Below are 17,635 nucleotides of genomic sequence, written 5' to 3' on the forward strand. Positions count from 1 at the left end.
CAGGGTGGATGGGGGTACAGTCCAGGGAGGGGGCGGGTTTGGGGAGGATATTGGGCCAGGCTGGGGAGGAGGGATAGGGGGACAGTTCGGGTCGACGAGGGGAAGGGGATGGGCCGGGTCTGGGGGTGCATCCGGGCAAGGGGCGGGTCTCGGGAGGTGGTGGAGAGAGTCGGTGGACGGGATGAGTTCAGGGGCGGGGCGAGGGCGGGGCGCGCGGGGCGGGTCCGGGGCCGAGGCGGGTCCGGGTAGGGGGCTGGTCCCCGCTGCCCAAGCCTGGCCGGGCGCGGAGCAGGGCGCATGGCGCCGGGCGCACGGCGCGGGGGCTGCGAACAAAGGGTCCCCGACGGCGCAGCGGGGACAGAGTCGCTCGGACCCTGGCTCTGGCCCAACTCCGTCCCGGCCCCCTCCCTGGGTGCGGCGTCTCCGCGGAGCCCGAAAATGTGGGGCGCCCTGCTTGGGCCGCTGCTCAGGCTCCTGCTGCTTCTGTCGCCGAGGGACAGCGTGCACGCCGCCCCCCACCGGGCCCCGTGAGTAGCCCCGGGCGGCAGGGGAGGCTGGCCGCCCTCCGGGGTGGGAGTCTCGGAGACCGGCTCAGAGAGGTGCAGCGGCCCGGCCCAGGCCACACAGCCTCCGGGCCGGTGGGACCTAGCTTCCCGTCCCCCAACACTTACGGGTCGGACTGGGAAAGGGGGCACTCTGAGACTTCAGAAGTGGCCCCCTGGAGGGACAGGGGCGCCCCAGAGCCCGGGCTGCGAGCCACCCACCTCACTTCTCCCCCTGGGGTGACCGCGGCTGTCGTCTGGGGTGGCGAAGTCAAGCTGCCCCTGGCCTGAAGGGAAGAGGTTGGCGTTTTGGCTGAGAAATGGGAGAAAGTTCGTTTTCCTAGGAAGGGCGTGGTGGTGGGGGAGGAAGTGTTTGTTTGGCTTCCACATTTTTCTTGGAGTTCACTCACAGAGCTTCTGGGGGATTGACACGGGGAGGAGGTGAACTCACTGGCTGCTAAGGAGAAGTTCCCCGGAGCTGGCTCCGTGGGGCGTTTTTCCAGACCTGCCAGGTTCGGGTGAGCCCTGCAAGGCTGTGGGTTCAGGGGGGCTGCCTCCAGCTGCCCCAGCTCATCCCGCTTGGCCTTTCTGAGGTGCTTTGCAAGCAGCCTTCCTTCAGGAGTTCCCAGAATCAGGTCTCCAGGAGGCAGGGGGGGGGAGAGGGGGGGAGGTACTGCTCCTTTGAGATCACAGTTTGAAAAGTAAGACAGTGCGCTACGCTTGGAGCAATGGGATTTCCTCCCCTGGACCTTGTGGAGTTGGAACAAACTTTGGTGCTGATGGACACCTTTGAGAATATCAGTTCTCAGCCAGAGGGCGATCTGGGTCCCCCTTGGGGTCATTCAGCATTGTCCCCGGGGCATTTTGGCGTTGTCACACCCAGGGGGAGGCAGTGCTGCTGGAACCTACTGGGTAGGGGCTAGGGATGCTGCTAAAAGGGCTAGGGATGCTGCCGCGTACAGATCGGCCCCCAACACCCAGCATGACACAGCCCTAAATGAGAGACCTGCCTCGGAAGGACCAAGTCCAGAGTCCCTTTGCTGAAGAGTTTTAAACAGTGTTTGACTCCGTTAGCCCTGGGATCTTACCACTGTGGAGTGAAACGGAACCCCCATGCTGGGAGACACAGTGGCTGACGTGGGGTTCAAGATTAGCTGGCCTCCAGGCCTCGGCCCACCATCCTGAAGGAAAAGCCTCGGATCGTGTCCCATGTTGTTGTTGTTTTTCATGAGAAATCTCTAGCCCCAGAAAGCAGCATGGATTTGCAAGGCCAACCCTGTCTACCCAAGCATGTCGAACTCGCGGCCAGCGGGCCACACGCCTCATTCAAACAAGTGACACTTTACCAAACACCACCTTTTCCAGGTCTAAAGAATGAGAAGCCAGTGTCGGCTCAAATGCCAGGGATGACAGTGATTGGCTGGTGAGCACACTTCCAGCCGCAGCTCCTGACCCACAGGGAAACGCGCCCGGTCCCATCGGGTGCTCGGGGCCTTTGGGTGCAGATGCGAACTCAGATCTGGAGGAGGGCTCTAAAGGCGACCAAGGAAGACAAACACGTGGATTGTGAATTTCCCAGATGCTCCTCCACACTCAGCACAGGGACCAGCTGGGAGCTGGACGGAAAGACTCTGTCCTAAATGAGGCCTCATTCCAGGGCAGCAGCGAGACAGGACCCATAGGAGTTCAGGGTCCCTACGCCCGAGTCAGTGCTGGAGTTAGATGGTAGCAGCATGTCCCTCGGGTGACTGTGTGCCCTGGACACAGTGTGGTGCTTGGGATCATTGTATGCTCTGTGCACTGAGGCCAGCACCGCACAGAGAGCTCAGGGTCTTTGCACCCTCTTGTCGGTGCGGGAGCCAGACACTACACATCACATACGAAGCAAGGGTCTTCCTGCACGAGACGGTACCTGTCCATTCCCGGCATCACTGCATGCTCTGCGGGGTGCTGGAGTCGGACAGAATACATAAGATCCGTGGTCAGTACACATTCGGGTCAGTGCTGGATCTGTACATCCATGAAACCCAGGGTCATTGCATGCTCCAGAAGGTATAGTTACATACCCAGGGTCAACGCACGCTCTGTGCATGGCTGGGGCCAAACACTGCACTCAGGAATCCAGCTGGCAGGCACTTGTTGGTGCTGGAGTCGGACAGAACATGGGACCCCTTGGTCACTACTCCAGTCACTGCTGGATCTGGCCAGTGCACCATCACAGGGTCTCTGGCCACTCTCATTAGTGCTGGAGTCATATAGTAGAGGGTAAGTCCCCGAGATCCTTGCAGGCTGTGGTCAGTCCTGCAGTTGGACAGTACATGTAGGAGTCCAGGGTGCGTGAACTCTGGTCATGGTTTGAGCCAGACAGAGCACAGTGGACTCCTAGGGCCAGTGCTGCAGGAACCCGTGTGTTTTTTGATATGTCAAACTTTTCATGAAGTTGTAAAGAAGTCCAGTTTATCAGTGATTTCTTTGATGCATTGGGATTGTGCTTTTAGTATCTTATTCATGAAATCTTTGCCTAACACAAGTTCACAAAGCCTTTCTCCTATGTTTTCTTCTAGTGCTTTTATAGTTTTACATTTAGTGTCTGACCCACATTGAATTCATCTTAGCGTTTGATGTGCGGTAAGGGTCTAAATTCATCTTTTTGCATGTGGGTGTCGAGTTGTCTCAGAGAGGATTATGAGAAATGCCTAGCCCAGAGTTTCCCCTTTTGCCTGTTTCTTTCTAGTGTCCAGAGTTCTGCTCAGTTGGAATTGTACTGTCTTTGCTGATGGTGCTCTTGGCAGTTGTTGTTGCCTTGAGAACAGATCCCGTGGTTATGGACGAACCTTTGTGATTTCCAGTGGAAAGCTGCAGAATATGAGGAGGCAGGAGCTCAGGTGGGGAGGCCTGGGACTCAGGCCATAAAGGCACCCAGGGCCCTCTCCTCTCTGGCTGTGTGATCTGGTGCACATTCTTTCTCCTTCTGCAAGATCAGCTCTCCTGTCTGGAAAGTCAAGCTGAGGGTTTTTAAAAGGAGAGGGATGTTTAGATTCCATTGTTCACGAAGCTTTTCCTGTGTTGGGTCATTCAGTTGGCTTTAGGGGTTCGTTCTTAAAATCAATTCTGTGGGAAGCTCCTTACTTCTTTCCACTGGGTTCCGGAGTCTGAGTGTCTGGGTTCAAATCCTGGTGTCTCACCGATCCGGGCACATGACTTGGCTGCTCCAGGACTTAATTTCTGATTCTGTAAATGGGAGATGCTCACACTTCTCACAGAGTAGCTGTGAGGATGAAGTCGAGTCCTGCCCATTCGCCTGCAGGAAGAGTACTTCAGACTGTGCGTGTGGCAAGTGCAAATGTCCGATGGCAGAGAAAAGGCCAGAGGCCGGAACGCAGAGATCGAAGGGGTGTGTGGCACTGGGTAGATTCAGAGAGGCCAGATTCTTACCCAGTGAGGGCTTCAGAGGTGAACAGGCCAGTCCATGGTTTTCAGGAGCTCACTGTTTGAGGGGAATACAGATGCATCAAGTGACCGTGCTCTCAGGGTGTGGCCAGGAATAGGTGGGAGTCAGCCTGGGGTGCACCCTGACCCTGCCAGGGTGGCAGTGAGTCCAGGGGTGGGTCAGACAGCCCTTGGCCTTCACCACGGTTCTCCTCTCCTGCAGGGGCTATTTGATCACGGCGCCCTCCGTCTTCCGCTCGGGGGTGGAGGAAGTCATCAGCGTGACCATCTTTAACTCCCCAAGGGAAGTCGTGGTCCAGGCTCAGCTGGTGGCCCAGGGCGAGGCAGTGGCGTGGAGCCAGGGAGCCATCCTGGGTAGGTGTCTGATGGGGGCTTCCTCTCCCTTTGCACAGTGGACCCATTTGCTGGCCTTCAGGGCTTGGGCAGGGTGGGCATTGCTTTGCTTCCTCCCATCCCACCTCCCTAGAACCCTGGCAGGGAGGGAGGGCAGGTTGAGTTCTCCCCATTTCTCAGATGAAGAGAGTAAGGCCCCGGAGGGGCAGCCGCCTCCCCAGAATGGGAAATCCCAGTCCAGGTTCTATGGGTGCAGATATGGATGGAGTCAGGCACCCTTTCGTGTCAGCTTTGGCCAGAGGTGGGATGGGGGCCATATCAGACCTTTTCTTGAGCTTTGACCCTCTCCCCCCCACCTCACCTCCGTGTGGTGCTGGACCCAGACCAGGGCTCACAGCGGGGTGGAGCTTAGGCCCCTGGCCAGCCTCTCCCACAGTTTCCTTGGTAAACTGCAGAGAACACAGTGCTGGCCTCCTGGCCCTGCCTCAGGGGCTCCCAGTCTGGTAGGGCAGGCGACTCATTCCTCACACGGAGCATGGGCATGATGCAGCCACAGGAGACAGAGATGGGTTGGGGCTCTAGTGGGGCAGCCCCTGTCCTCTGGGGGGACATGGGGAGGCCGACCAGGGGTGGAAACGAGGAGAAGGGGTTGGGTGGGCAGGAGGAGTGCAGGCAGTCCCTCTTTCTCTCCAGCGGCCAGCCCCGAAACCCAGCTCAGGTTGGTTTCAGCGACAGAGTTTTAGGGCCTCTCATAACTAGAAAAGTCCACGGACATTACTGGCCATCTCCTGGCCACACTTCCGGAGCTCAGAGGAAGTGGTGGTGGGGTTCCCAGGATTCCCTCTGAGTGGTGCATCTTGGGTCATATACTCAACTCAGACCCAGTCCCTGTGGCCAGGGGCAAGGCCTGTGCTGGTTGGCCTATCTTGGGTCATCATGCGCTCAACCCTGAGCCAATCCCTGTGATAAGGGCAAAGGCCTATGTAGGTTTGCACAGAGCTCCACCAAATGACATGGACTGGGAGCTGGTCAGGTGGTTCCTACAAGGAAATCAGGGTTTGGCTAGCAAGGAACGGGGAGGGGTGGAGGCAGGGGATTCATTCTGGGAGGCAGAAACAGTAGATGTCTAAATAAGCCCTGAAGGCCAGTAAGTCCCAAGAGGTGTCAGAATAGCAAATGACTCCATTTGGGTAGAAGAGAGAGGCGATGGGAGACCAGTCAGATTCACCCGAGCAAGGTCCACTGGGAACCTCAGTCTCTTCTTCTTTCTCCTGTTCCTCTTCCCTGGAGTTTCTCTTTGCTCCCCTCACAGCTTACCTTGGGCAGAGGCCAGGGGTGAAGTGAATCAAGTATGCAGGCCGGCCAACTTTCCCCTGAATAGCTCAGCTTTGTCCATCCCCTCCGGCCTTCAACTCTCGCCAGTTTGGCAAGCCCAGCCCAGCCCAGCCCAAGCCAGACCAGTGTGACCCAGGGTATATGCTTGTGCACAGAAAATCCCTCTGGCTTGAGAAACCCCTGTTTGTAAGGCTGCAGGCCAGGGAGCTTGGGCAGGAAAACACAGCTTCTGATTTAACCGTTTTCATTTTATTTTCATTTTTTAGATAAAGGGACAGTCAAACTCAAGGTAAGCTCTGAGCTTTTAAAATCATAAACCCCACCTTGGAAATAAAGAATTGAATTGGATGGAACAAGAAATGTTGCATGTGTTTTGAGAAAAATCACTGAGAAAAACAATGATTGATGAGGAAAAATTTTAGAAAAGGAGAAGTCACCCATAATCCCCTTCCCTATACTTCTCACTTTTTCACGTTTCCTGCAAATCCTTGTCCACGTGAGCACATTTCTTTCATAGTTGCAATTAAAGGGTATACACCATGGTGTTTCCTGTTGTTTTCTCTAAAACACATTGTATAAACATACTTCCATGTTTCAAAGTCTCTGTAATTATATTTTGCATCCTGTTGTAAACAGCATCTTATTACATCCCTTTTATGTACAGTTGATCCTTGAACAATGAGGGGGTTATCAGCGCCACTCCCCCCATGCAGTGGAAAATCTGTGTATAACTTTTGACTCCCCCAAAACTTAACTACAGTCATTCCCTCGGTATTCGAAAAGAATTGGTTCCAGGACTTCCCGCAGATACCAAAATCTGAGGATGCTAAGGTCCTTTATATAAAACTAGAGGCCTGGTGCACTAATTCGTGCATGGGTGGGGTCCACCAGCCTGCCCCGATGGGGGCCAATCGGGCCGGGTTGGCCGGGGGGAGGGGCTGCGGGTAGTTGGCCGGCCAGCCCCAACCCTGATCGGGGTGGGGGGGGGTGGGGCCAATCGGGCCCGGGTCAGGCTGGTTGGGTGCCACAGTGCACATCATAGCCACCGGTCGTTCTGGTCGTTCTGCCATTCCAGTCGCTGGGCTTTTATATATATAGATGGTGTAGAATAATGCATACCGTCAGTCGGCCTTCTGCATCCGTGGATTCCCAACCCCAGATCAAAAATTCTGTTTTCACCCAGTGGTTGGTTGAATCCACAGATGCAAAACCCACAGATATGAAGGCCAATATTTACTGAAAAAAAATCGGCAATTCAGGTGTTCAAAGGCCAACTGTAGTAATTTACGAAGCTCTCGCCTTGTACATATTTAGATTTTTAAAAATTGTTTTTAGGGTTTTGATGATGTAATCCAAAGGTTGCGAGCATTTTTGTGTATAAAGTTATAATCCACATGCTGGATGTCTGCCTTTGGCTAAACACTCTGAAAAAGAGTTACCTGGTCAGCATCTAGGCCTCTTGCTCGGTCCTGCTTTGTTTTATTTTAGTTTTTTTAACAACTTATTGATTGATTGATTGAACTTAGAGAGGGAGAGGAAGGGAGAGAGAGAAACATCGGTTTGTTGTCCCACCCATTTATGCACTCATTGGTTGCTTCTTGTATGGGTCCTGACCGGGGATCGCACCTGCAACCTTTGTGCATTGGGATGATGCTCTAACCACCTGAGCTACCTGGCCAGGGTGGTAGAAGGTACAGCATTGCCTGCCCACAGCACCACCCACCATACATTAGAGACCAAATTTCCCACAGCCTTGTTGGCATTGAATATTGTTATTTAAAAGTTATTTTACCTACCAAACTACACTGTAGGTAATTCTCTGACGTGGGTTTTTAAACCAGCGGAGTCCTTGATTTCTAGGGGTTTGTAAGCACTGAAATTGTAGGCATTTACTGAGTTAGCTAGTCCTTAACTTTTATCAGATGCTCAAAGAAGTCCCTGAATGAATGGACTAAATTGAGACTCATTCTTAATTGTAATGTGCCCCGTGCCAGTGATCAGAATGCAGTCTGAGGCGGCTGTGTCATTCGTGCTGTGGCACGGAGGTCGGTGACAGCCCCTCCTTCGCAGGAGCATTTCTCAGGAGGGATGTTGACGCCTTCCCTCTGTGACAGTAGGCAGTGTCTGCAGACATTTATGGGTGTCACAGCGGAGGTGGGGCGGTGGCTACTGGCATCTAGAGGGCAGAGACCAGGGATGCCGTTCAACACCCCAGGTGCCCAGGACCTCCCCGCCCCAGAGAACAAACCGGCCCCAGATGGCAACAGTTTGCTGCACCAGGAAATAGGGCAGCCCCGGACAGGGGTTAAGGTCATGTGCGGTCCCCTGCCACCGCACACAAGGAGGCGCTCTTCCCAGGGTAGATGCTGTGGGTTTGTACGGGAGACCAGTGAAGGCCTGTGTAATTCTGGGAGCGGGGCCAGTGGGTCTTAACCCACCAGAGGCCAGTAGCACCTCAGTTATGACAACTAGACACGGCCAGTGTCCTCTGGGGTGGGGGTGGGGCGGGCCACAGAATCCTCCCCCACCCCTAACCCAAGTTGAGAAATGCTCACCAGAGCTATTCTAAGTGCAAGGATCCAGGACCCTTTTGGGAGTCTCTAGTCTGTTGAGCAGCATCCTGGCCTCCACCCACTAGATGCCCTACCCCAGGCTGTGACACCCAAAAAACGCCTCCAGAAACTGCCAAGTCACCACAGGTGAGCACCCCCACCCTAGACCTCCACGCGGCTTTCCCAACACCTAGGTCCCTTCCAGGGTGCCACCCCGTTTCCAATGCTCCATGCTCTGCACGCAGGTGCCCACGGGCCTCCGGGGCCAGGCCCTCCTGAAGGTGTGGGGCCGAAGCCGGCAGGCAGAGGAGGGCCCCCTCTTCCACAACCAGACCTCCGTGACCGTGGATGCCCGGGGAGCCTCCGTGTTCATCCAGACCGACAAGCCAGTGTACAGGCCCCAGCACCGAGGTGGGCGCCGGTGCGGGCGCGGGGAGGGCTGGCCGTGGCCTGGAGCTGCTACACGTCTCTCTCCTTTCTCCCAGTGCTCATCAGCGTCTTCACCGTCACCCCAGACCTGAGGCCCCTCAGTGAGAAGGTGAGATTTGCTTCTAAACCGTGTGCCGGAACCCCCCCCCCCGCGAGACACCCTGGTCAAGGCCACCGTCAGCAACTGGCCTTTCTCCTCTGTCCTCTTACCGTTTTCACCTCCAATTTTGGTCCCTCCCTGGGCCTCCACTTCTCCTGGGAGGCCCGGGGAGGTCTGTGCAACAGAAGGAGGCAAGAACGCTGGTGGGGTCCTCGCTGGTCTTGCTCAGTGGATAGAGCGTCGCCCTGCGGACTGAAGGGTCCCGGGTTCGGTTCCGGTCAAGGGCACATGCTGGGTTGTGGGCTCGATCCCCAGTGAGGGTGTGTGGGAGGCAGCTGATCGATGATTCTCTCTCATCAATGATGTTTCTAGCTCTCTCGCCCTCTCCTTTCCTCTCTGAAATCAATAAAAATCTATATTAAAAAAAAAAAAAAAAGAACGCTGGTGGGTGCCCTGTAAGGGAGCACCGTGGTCCAGGCAGTGGCCAGTGCCCTCTGCGCAGGCTTACAAAGGATTTAAGTAGCAATGGGCTATCATTTGAAATCCTGCTAGCCCTGCTTTTATCATTTATTAGAAAGAAAATATAACCGCACATCAAACCCATCATTTCTCCTTGGAAATAAACATATTCACAGGAAGAAGGCATTTATTTTCTTTTACCCTTTTATTTGGAAATGATTTCACATGCACAGAACAGTTGGGAGAACAGCACAGAGGAATCCCATGTGCCCTTTATTCAGCCCAGGGATTGGCAAACTTTCTTTAAAGGGCCGGGTGGTAAATATGTTCGTGTCTGTGGGCCAGAAGGATTCTGTCTCAATTACTCAGATCTGCTGTTGTTGCATAGACTCAGTCAGAGACATAGGTGAATAAATGGATGTGGCTGGGTGCCAATAAAGCTTTATTTACACAAACAGGTAGAGGGCCGGATTTGGCCTGAGGGCTGTAGTTGACCAAGTCTTGATCTGGAGCAGTGTGCATCGGATTGCCCTGGGGGGCTTGCTCAAACAGATTGCTGAGCCCTCCCCAGAGTTATTGACTCAGTTATTGACTCCCTGATTTCTAGGAAGATGCCCAAGAACCTGTGTTTCTAACAGGTTCCCAGTTGATGCTGATGCTGGATGAGGGAACACACTTTGAGAACCACAGATCTAGATTCACCAGTTACAAACATTTTGTTATATTTATGTGCTTTGTCTCTCTCTCTCTGTACATACACCTATATACACATGCACTTATAAAATTATTTTAATGATAAATTATGTTTTAATGATAAATTATATTGGTGTGTCTGGTTGCTGGTGATGGTAGGTGCAGCCAGTGGTTTGAGTAGAGTTTGCCCGGTTGCTCCCACCAAAAGTCCGTCTTTCCCCTTTGTGGTCAGTAAGTAATCTGTGGGGACCCTGAGGTTCTTTGCAAACCCAACTACCCATCAGGTACTCACTGCTAGTTCTAGCTTCCACAGATGATTCCAAAATTACATGAAACAAAACTTGCTGTGATGAGTGCAAAGTGGGGATTTCCCCGGCTCCATTATTTCCTCGGCATCTCCTTGGCATTCCGCTGCAAGGAGGAGCTTCCAGAAAAGCATTGACTGTGAAGAAAGCGGTTTAAGTGCACCACGCGTGTGCATAGCAAAGATGTGAACGTGGTCTGCGGGCGACTTCGGTTTAGGGAGCCCTGAGAGATCATGTTTAGGGCACGTGCTACGTGCACGTTCTTGAGTCCTGAGTGCTCGGGGCACATGGCTGAGCAGAGCAGACGCGGGCCCCACCCTGTGGGGTTCATATTCTGGACGACAAAGCTGCAAAGTTCCTAGTGGGTGGTGGCCAGCCTGGAAGGGCAGTTCTGTGGGTGCACACAGCTTTTCCTTAACGTTCATCCCCCCAAGTGTCTGTGCCTTTTCATGGACTATTTTGATGCACTTGCCTGTTCCTTCCCCCGGTGCGTCCTTCCTCAGGCTGAGCTGGGCCTCAGGAGCGGGTTCCCAGGGCAGCGTGGCAGGCCCTGGCTGTGTACGTTTTTCGCTTTCTGAGCGGACAGTGCTAAGTTCCTGCACCCAGACATCCGAGGGGGCACGTGCCCACAGTTTTCCCTGGGGAGGGGCTGGGCTCGGCCCCGTGGTATCTGCCCAATGTGCAGTGATTGCCGGGAAGGGCTTGGCACTCACAGTCGAAGGGAAGAGCCCTGGTTTGTGTGGCTGCCCGTTTTCCTCCGGGGGCCGGTCGAGGGTCCGTGCTGGGTGAGGCCCAAGGATAAAAATCACAAGAAATTGAATCGAATGTGCAAGGCTTCCCGCTGCCTCGGGGCTCAGCGGGGGCACACCCGGACACACAGGCGGCCGGAGCTAACGGGGTCGGCCACGCACGGGCATCAGGCAAGGCACGCGGCCGAGGTCAGGAACACGGCGGTGCAGGCCGTGACCTCCACCGGTGGGCTCTGCATCGTGGGCAGAGTTGGCGCCGACTATTGAGTTTGATATGGATGAGCGCCGGCTTGCCGCCAGGCTCCAGGCAGGCGTTAGGGGGTTCAGACATGAAAGTACCTGTTTCGGGGGGGGGGGGCTGCCTGGAGGAGCCGTCCCTGGTTAGGGGCGGAAGCAAGTCTGGAAAGGAGGGCAGGACCATGATGGGAAGCAGGGAGCACAGAGGCCCTGAGACAGGGCTTGGCCATGCCACCCTCATTGCTAATGGCAACTGTATGAGTTTGCTAAGGCTGCTGTAACAAAGCACTGTAAACAAGTGGCTTAATCAACACCAGTGTATTCTCTCCCAGTTCTGGAGGCTGAAGTCCAAGGTCAACGTGTTGGCAGGGTTGGTTCCCTCTTCTTTTTTTCTTTTCTTTTTTTAAATATATTTTATTGATTTTTTTACAGAGAGGAAGAGAGAGGGATAGAGAGTTAGAAACATCGATGAGAGAGAAACATTGGTCAGCTGCCTCTTGCACACCCCCTACTGGGGATGTGCCCGCAACCAAGGTACATGCCCTTGACCGGAATTGAACCTGGGACCCTTGAGTCTGCAGGCCAACGCTCTATCCACTGAGCCAAACCGGTTTCGGCCTTTTTTCCTTTTTTTATAACATGTTTTTATTGATTTTTAGAGAGAGAGAGAAGGGAGAGTGATAGAGAGATAGAAACATCGATGAGAGCATCCATCAGCTGCCTCCTGCACTCCTCCTACTGGGGATCAAGCCCGAAACCTGGGCATGTATTCTGACCTGATCGGGAATTGAACCAGTGACCTCTTGGTTCCTGGATCGATGCTCAACTGCTGAGCCACACCAGGCCAGGGTAAATCACCCTTTCTTATAAGGACACCATCCTATTTGATTAGGCCTATTCTAATCACCTCATCTTAAGTTGATTATCTCTATAAAGTACCATCTCCAAATCATTCTGAGGAACTAGAGGCTAGGATGTCCACCTAGGAATTTGGTGGGGTGGGGAGGCACAATTCAACCCATAACAGCAACTGTGGGTGTCGCAAGGGACCAGGCCATGCGTGGACAAAGACGAAACGTGCACGGGGGGCTGGGGGGTTTCGGGGTGGGGGGTAGCTCACTGCCTCCGTCTGTCTGTGTTGCAGCTGGAAGCCTACATCCTGGTGAGTGGCCTGCCCTGCTCGGCTGGACTCTCGGCCTGGTTAGCCTGCTCTCAGCAAGGCCTGGTCTGTCTGCGCCCACTGCCCACCCACTGCTCCCCGCCTGCCCAGTGCCGCGCAAGGAGGGGACCTCGGTCCATCCTGGTCCCCGGGTCCACTGTGGGGCAGGCCATCGTGTGTCTCTTTGTAGATTGCACCCAGATTCCTAAATGGTCGCCCCTGAATGGCGAGACAGGCCCGCCCGTCCCCTGGCACCCCCTTCTCCTCAGACAAGGCCCTCTGTATCCCGCATTCTTTCTGGTTTGCTCCTGTGTAAATGGCTAACACGGGGCCTGCCCTTCATGCTTGTCCCGCCCGGAGAGAGGGCTCGGAGGCACGTGCTAGCGGCCTGAGTTCCTGTGTGCCCCGCAGGACCCCCGGGGCTCGAGGATGATGGAGTGGAGGCACGCGGAGCCCGTCTGCTGTGGTAATTCTCTCCCCGCCTCGCCCCTTCTTCCTTCTGGGTTTGGGGCTGCAGCTGAGGGGGGCAGGTGCGGTAATCCTTCAGGGACGCAGCGTGTGGGCTGCCCAGGACCCTCCGCCCGTGTTCCTCTGTCCCAGGATCCAGCTGGCACACCTGCCCGTAACTGGGGACCTTTCTGGAACATCGGGGCCTCATTTGTCAGCACCCCAACCTTCCTCCCACTGAAGGTCTCCCACGCCATCACCCCTCACCCAGCACCCACCCAGCACCCACCCAGCACCAGGTGTCTCTTCCCCAGTGGGGAGTCAGAGGCTCTGCTTTTCCTTTCTCTGTGACAACTGACCTCTCCCTTTTAGCTCTGACCCTAAGGGAGGTGGAGCCCCGAGAAAGGGGAGGTGATAGGTGGCATTTCGGGGGGCTGCCTCAGCCGGGAAATGGGCACGCGTGACCGACCCGGAGTCCTGCTGGGGGGCTTCCGGGCTCCATGTGCCTCTGAGCCAGACGTGGAGTGAGGGGCCTCCAGCGGGCACACAGGCCTCAGTGGTTGGCGTGGTGTCATGCCTCCAAGCCCCCTGGGCGGCCCTTGACCCCTCCCCACGTCCACTCTTCCTGGTTCTGAGGGCTGCAGAGTAGGGACAGCGTGTGTGCAAGCTCCTCACCAGAGGAACGCCTCGGGGAGCAGAGTGGAGAGCTGAGTGGGCTCCTGGCTTCCCCAGCTCCCAGCCTGCACCTCGCCTCGGCGGCAGGGCTCTCCCAGGAGCCCAGGATGCAGTCTCCCTGCTCTCCCCAGCCGGCAGGGGTGGTTATCCTGCTGGGATCCCCTCCTCCCCCCAGCCTCAGACCCCCTCTGGCTTCCCCAGGGGCTGCTGGAGTAGGGGGAGGCACAGGGTCCCCAGCGTGCCTCTACCTTGACCCCCCTGGCCCAGCCTGCTCTCTGCACACGCACTTGCCCCAGGATTCGGGGTGTCTCTCTTGACACAGGCATCACCAACATGACGTTCCCCCTGTCCGACCAGCCGGTGCTGGGAGAATGGCTCATTTTTGTGGAAATGCAAGGCCACGTGTACAACAAGTCCTTTGAAGTTCAGAAGTATGGTAAGTCGGAGAGTCTCGGAGCCTAGGACTTCAGATCTGGGAGAAACCACCGATCAGGGATGACACAGACGGTGAGGGGGCGGATGGCGGGCGCCCCATGCATCGAGGGTCGGGTCGGCCAGGCACCGTGTGGAAGGCTGGCCTTCGTCATGTTTTTGGTTTCTTTTTTTAAAATACGTTTTTATTTATTTTTAGAGAGAGAGGAAGGGAGAGGGAGAAGGGAGGAAGAGATAGAAACATCAATGAGAGAGATAGCCATCCATTGGCTGCCTCCTGTACACCCCTTCCCGGGGACCGAGCCTGCAACCTGAGCATGTGCCCTGCTCAGTAATCGAACCAGCGACCTCTTGGTGCACGGGTCCGATGCTCAACCACTGAGCAACACTGGCCGGGCTGTTACGTCTTTTCTAAAAATGGTGGTAAAGTATAAGTAGCATAAAATTACCACCTGAACCATTTCTAAGTGGACAGTTCAGTGGCATTAAGTACATTCGCATTGTTGCAAACAGCACCACCATCCGTCTCCAGACCTTTTTTATCTTCCCAGACTGAAACTCTGCCCCATTAAACACAAACCCCCTATTTCCCCTCCCCCGCGTGTGGCACCCCCGCGCCTGGCACCCCCCCCCCCCGCCCCCCGCCCATCTGCTTTCTGTCTCCATGAATCTGACTCCTCCAGGGACCTTGTGTACGTGGGTTCACACTGTATTTGTCTGGTTGTGCCCAGCTCTTTCTCTCAGCGTGTCCTCAAGTTCATCCATGTTGTAGCATGTGTCAGAATTTCCTTCCCTTTTAAGTCCGTCTTTTCCTCTTGTTATTTTATCCTTGTTCTGACCATCTCCACTTTACAGATGGGGAAACTGAGGCTGAGAGAGCCATTAAGGAAAGTGCTCAAGTGACAAGAGCTAGGGAGTGAACCTGCCAGAGCCAGTTACTCTGCTTCTGTGCTAACATCTCCCCTACGTGGTCAAGGGCTTCTCCTTTGAAGAGGAAGATCCTGGTCCAGCTGGTGTGGCTCAGTGGTTGAGCATCGACCCATGAACCGAGAGGTCCCCAGTTCGATTCCTGGTCAGGGCACATGCCCAGGGTTGCAGGCTCAATCCCCAGTGGGGGCGTGCAGGAGGCAGCCGATGGATGTCTCTCATCGATGTTCTCTCTCTCTTTCCCTCTCCCTTCCTCTCTCTAACATCAATATAAACACATTTTTTAAAACAAGGAAGATCCTGGAGGAAAAGCCGTAGAGGTCAGGGTGTGGGTTGTAAGCAACAGAAGCCCAGTGAATGTTCAGGAAGCAATAGAAAAGGAATTTATTTTATTTTTATTTTTGTGAAGCCTCACTGGAGGATATTTTCTCCATTGATTTTTAGAGAGAGTGGAAGGGAGGAGGGAGGGGGAGAGAGAGAGAGAGAGAGAGAGAGAGAGAGGAGGGAGAGAGAAAGAGAGAGACATTGATGTGAGAGAGACACATTAATTGGTTGCCTCCCTCACATGCCCCAGCATGCCCGGTTGGGGGGCGGTGGGGGATCGAACCTACAACCCAGGTATGTGCCCTTGACTGGGAATTGAACCTGCGACTCTTCAGTGCCTGGGCCGACACTAACCACTGAGCACACCAGCCAGGGCCAAAGAAAAGGCATTTATCAGCTCGGCTTGGCTCACGTAACAAGCTGGTGGGACCGAGTTTCCTCTGCTGCTCCCGGGTATCGGTCCCTCCTCCCCGAGTTGTGAGCTGCACGGGGTGCCCCGGTGGCTGGATGCTCCCGGGGCTGAGTCATAGGGTCAAAAGAGGCTCCTCTCCGTCACAAGCACCTCAGGGCGCCCCTAGTTGGTCCAGGAGCCACTGGCACACCCCTGGAATGGGATGGGGTTCGCTGTACTCAAAGCACGTGGACCCCTGAGAGAAACGGGGTGCTGGTCCCCCAAAGATAGGAAATGGATGTGGCTGGAAATCCCAGACAGCTGCCAGTGCTCAGCAGAGGGTGGCATGGGTTCTAATCGTGTAAGCGTGCGGTGGCAGCCGCCATCCTTCTGATGCCCCAGTACTCTTCTGAGGCCAGCCCGGGGCGGGCAGGGGTGCGGGGGTGGGGGGAGGAGACACCCGCTTCCCTCCTCTCTGCTCTCTCCCTTCAGCGCTGCCCAAGTTTGAGCTCCTTATTGACCCACCCCGCTATATCCGGGATGTGGACGCCTGCGAGACTGGCACCGTGCAGGCCAGGTGAGAAGGGGGGTCCCCCCCACAGGCATGCCCTCCTCCTGTGGGACGCCCCTCCCCCACGGACATGCTCCTCCCCTTTGGAACATACCCTCCCCTAAGGGGACACCCTTCCCCAAACTGGACCCCTCCCCCTTGGGTGTAGCCCTTCCCCAGGTGTGTCTCTTCCCCCAAAGGCTTCTGCTCCCCCTTCCCCGTCGGCAGTCCCCACAGCTGTGGGCTGACCCGAGAGGGATTTCTAGAGGGGGCTGCCCCCTTAATGGCCAGGCCTTTGACCCAGGCCGAAGTGTGGGGCTGACCGGAGGTCATCAAGAGACACTGTCCCTTTCTGGGGCTCCTTCGAGGCCCCTAGTCCCGCCCCAGCCCTGCTGCCTGCTGGAGGTGGTGGCCTGCCTCAGGCTGCTCTCTGGCCCGTGTGTGGGTTAAAATCCAAGGATGGGTGTGCTGGACACACACACGTTCTCCAGTTTAGAAAATACGGTTGAAGTAGCTGGCATTATTATTATTTTTTTTATCACTACACTCTCCCATTTGCTCCATGCCCTGGTAAGCAGGTGTCCCCTCTGCATCAGGCATGACACGCATTTAAATTCCACCAACATCCCTGAGATGGTCGTTTTATTCCCAGTCTCGGGGTGGGGAAGCGGAAGCTCAGAGAAGTCAAGCCCCTCGTCCAAAGCTGAGCTCGTTAGGGCACTTAGGACCAGGCGGCCTCGTGCTCCAGTGGCGTCACCAACCCCAGTGCTTGTCTCACACGTCCTGGCCCAGGGTTCCTCTCTGACTCTCGGTCTCTTTTTCTGTCCAACGTGAGGCTTAGTACCGAGGACTGCGGGGCCCTGAGGTTATCTGTCCTGACTCAGGAGGTTGGGATGGAGCGGGGGGAAGCATCCCTGTGTGAAGGCCATGACCTTGGCACACATCTTTGAGCACTTCCCGCTAATAGTCACCAGGTGGCCTTGGATGGCTCCCCCCTCGTCCAGCCGCCGTACCAGTGACCACACTGCTGCTGAGACGTCCGCTGCCCTTGTCCTTTTGTTCCAGGTATACCTTTGGGAAGCCCGTCTCTGGGACCTTAACAATCAACATGACCGTGAATGGCGTGGGATACTACAGCCAGGAGGTGGGGTGCCCCGTCCTCAGAACCATGAAGGTGAGGAGCAGGACCGCATGCTGTCCACCCCGCGGGTCCCTTCCCACAGGGTCTGCCCTCAGCCTCAGCTCCATTGTCATCCATTTCACTTGGATTTCTAAAACAGTATACGGTGGGGATTTCCCCCACGATAAAGTTCTTCTGGGCTGAAGATGGAGAATTTAGAACATTCTTAAAAAGGAAGGAAATAATCATATCTTATTCTCCAACAGTCTGACACAACCATTATTGGTATTTTGATGTGTTTCCTCCCAGGATATTGTATGTAAATTAAAAAAACCAACAGTTTTATTGAGATATGATTCATGTACCACACAATCCAAATCCCACATAGCGTGTACGGTTCAGTGGTTTTTAGTGTAATCACAGAGT

The 17,635-nt window shown here is 55.2% G+C and overlaps 1 protein-coding gene across 1 annotated transcript in view; it reads left to right on the forward strand.

Moving 5' to 3' along the window:
• The first annotated feature begins 292 nt into the window (after positions 1–292).
• CPAMD8 (C3 and PZP like alpha-2-macroglobulin domain containing 8) overlaps positions 293–17,635 on the forward strand; it is a 63,290-nt gene continuing 45,947 nt past the window's right edge. Inside the window, exons 1-10 of the mRNA XM_054717303.1 lie at positions 293–527; positions 4,195–4,346; positions 5,927–5,949; positions 8,458–8,623; positions 8,698–8,750; positions 12,329–12,346; positions 12,755–12,809; positions 13,788–13,901; positions 16,032–16,116; positions 17,155–17,263. Coding sequence (XP_054573278.1) covers positions 298–527; positions 4,195–4,346; positions 5,927–5,949; positions 8,458–8,623; positions 8,698–8,750; positions 12,329–12,346; positions 12,755–12,809; positions 13,788–13,901; positions 16,032–16,116; positions 17,155–17,263 — 1,005 coding nt within the window. The 5' untranslated portion in view covers positions 293–297. The remainder of the gene's footprint in view (positions 528–4,194; positions 4,347–5,926; positions 5,950–8,457; positions 8,624–8,697; positions 8,751–12,328; positions 12,347–12,754; positions 12,810–13,787; positions 13,902–16,031; positions 16,117–17,154; positions 17,264–17,635) is intronic.

The sequence above is a fragment of the Eptesicus fuscus genome, chromosome 6 (genome assembly GCF_027574615.1).
Source record: "Eptesicus fuscus isolate TK198812 chromosome 6, DD_ASM_mEF_20220401, whole genome shotgun sequence".
Lineage (NCBI taxonomy): Eukaryota > Metazoa > Chordata > Mammalia > Chiroptera > Vespertilionidae > Eptesicus > Eptesicus fuscus.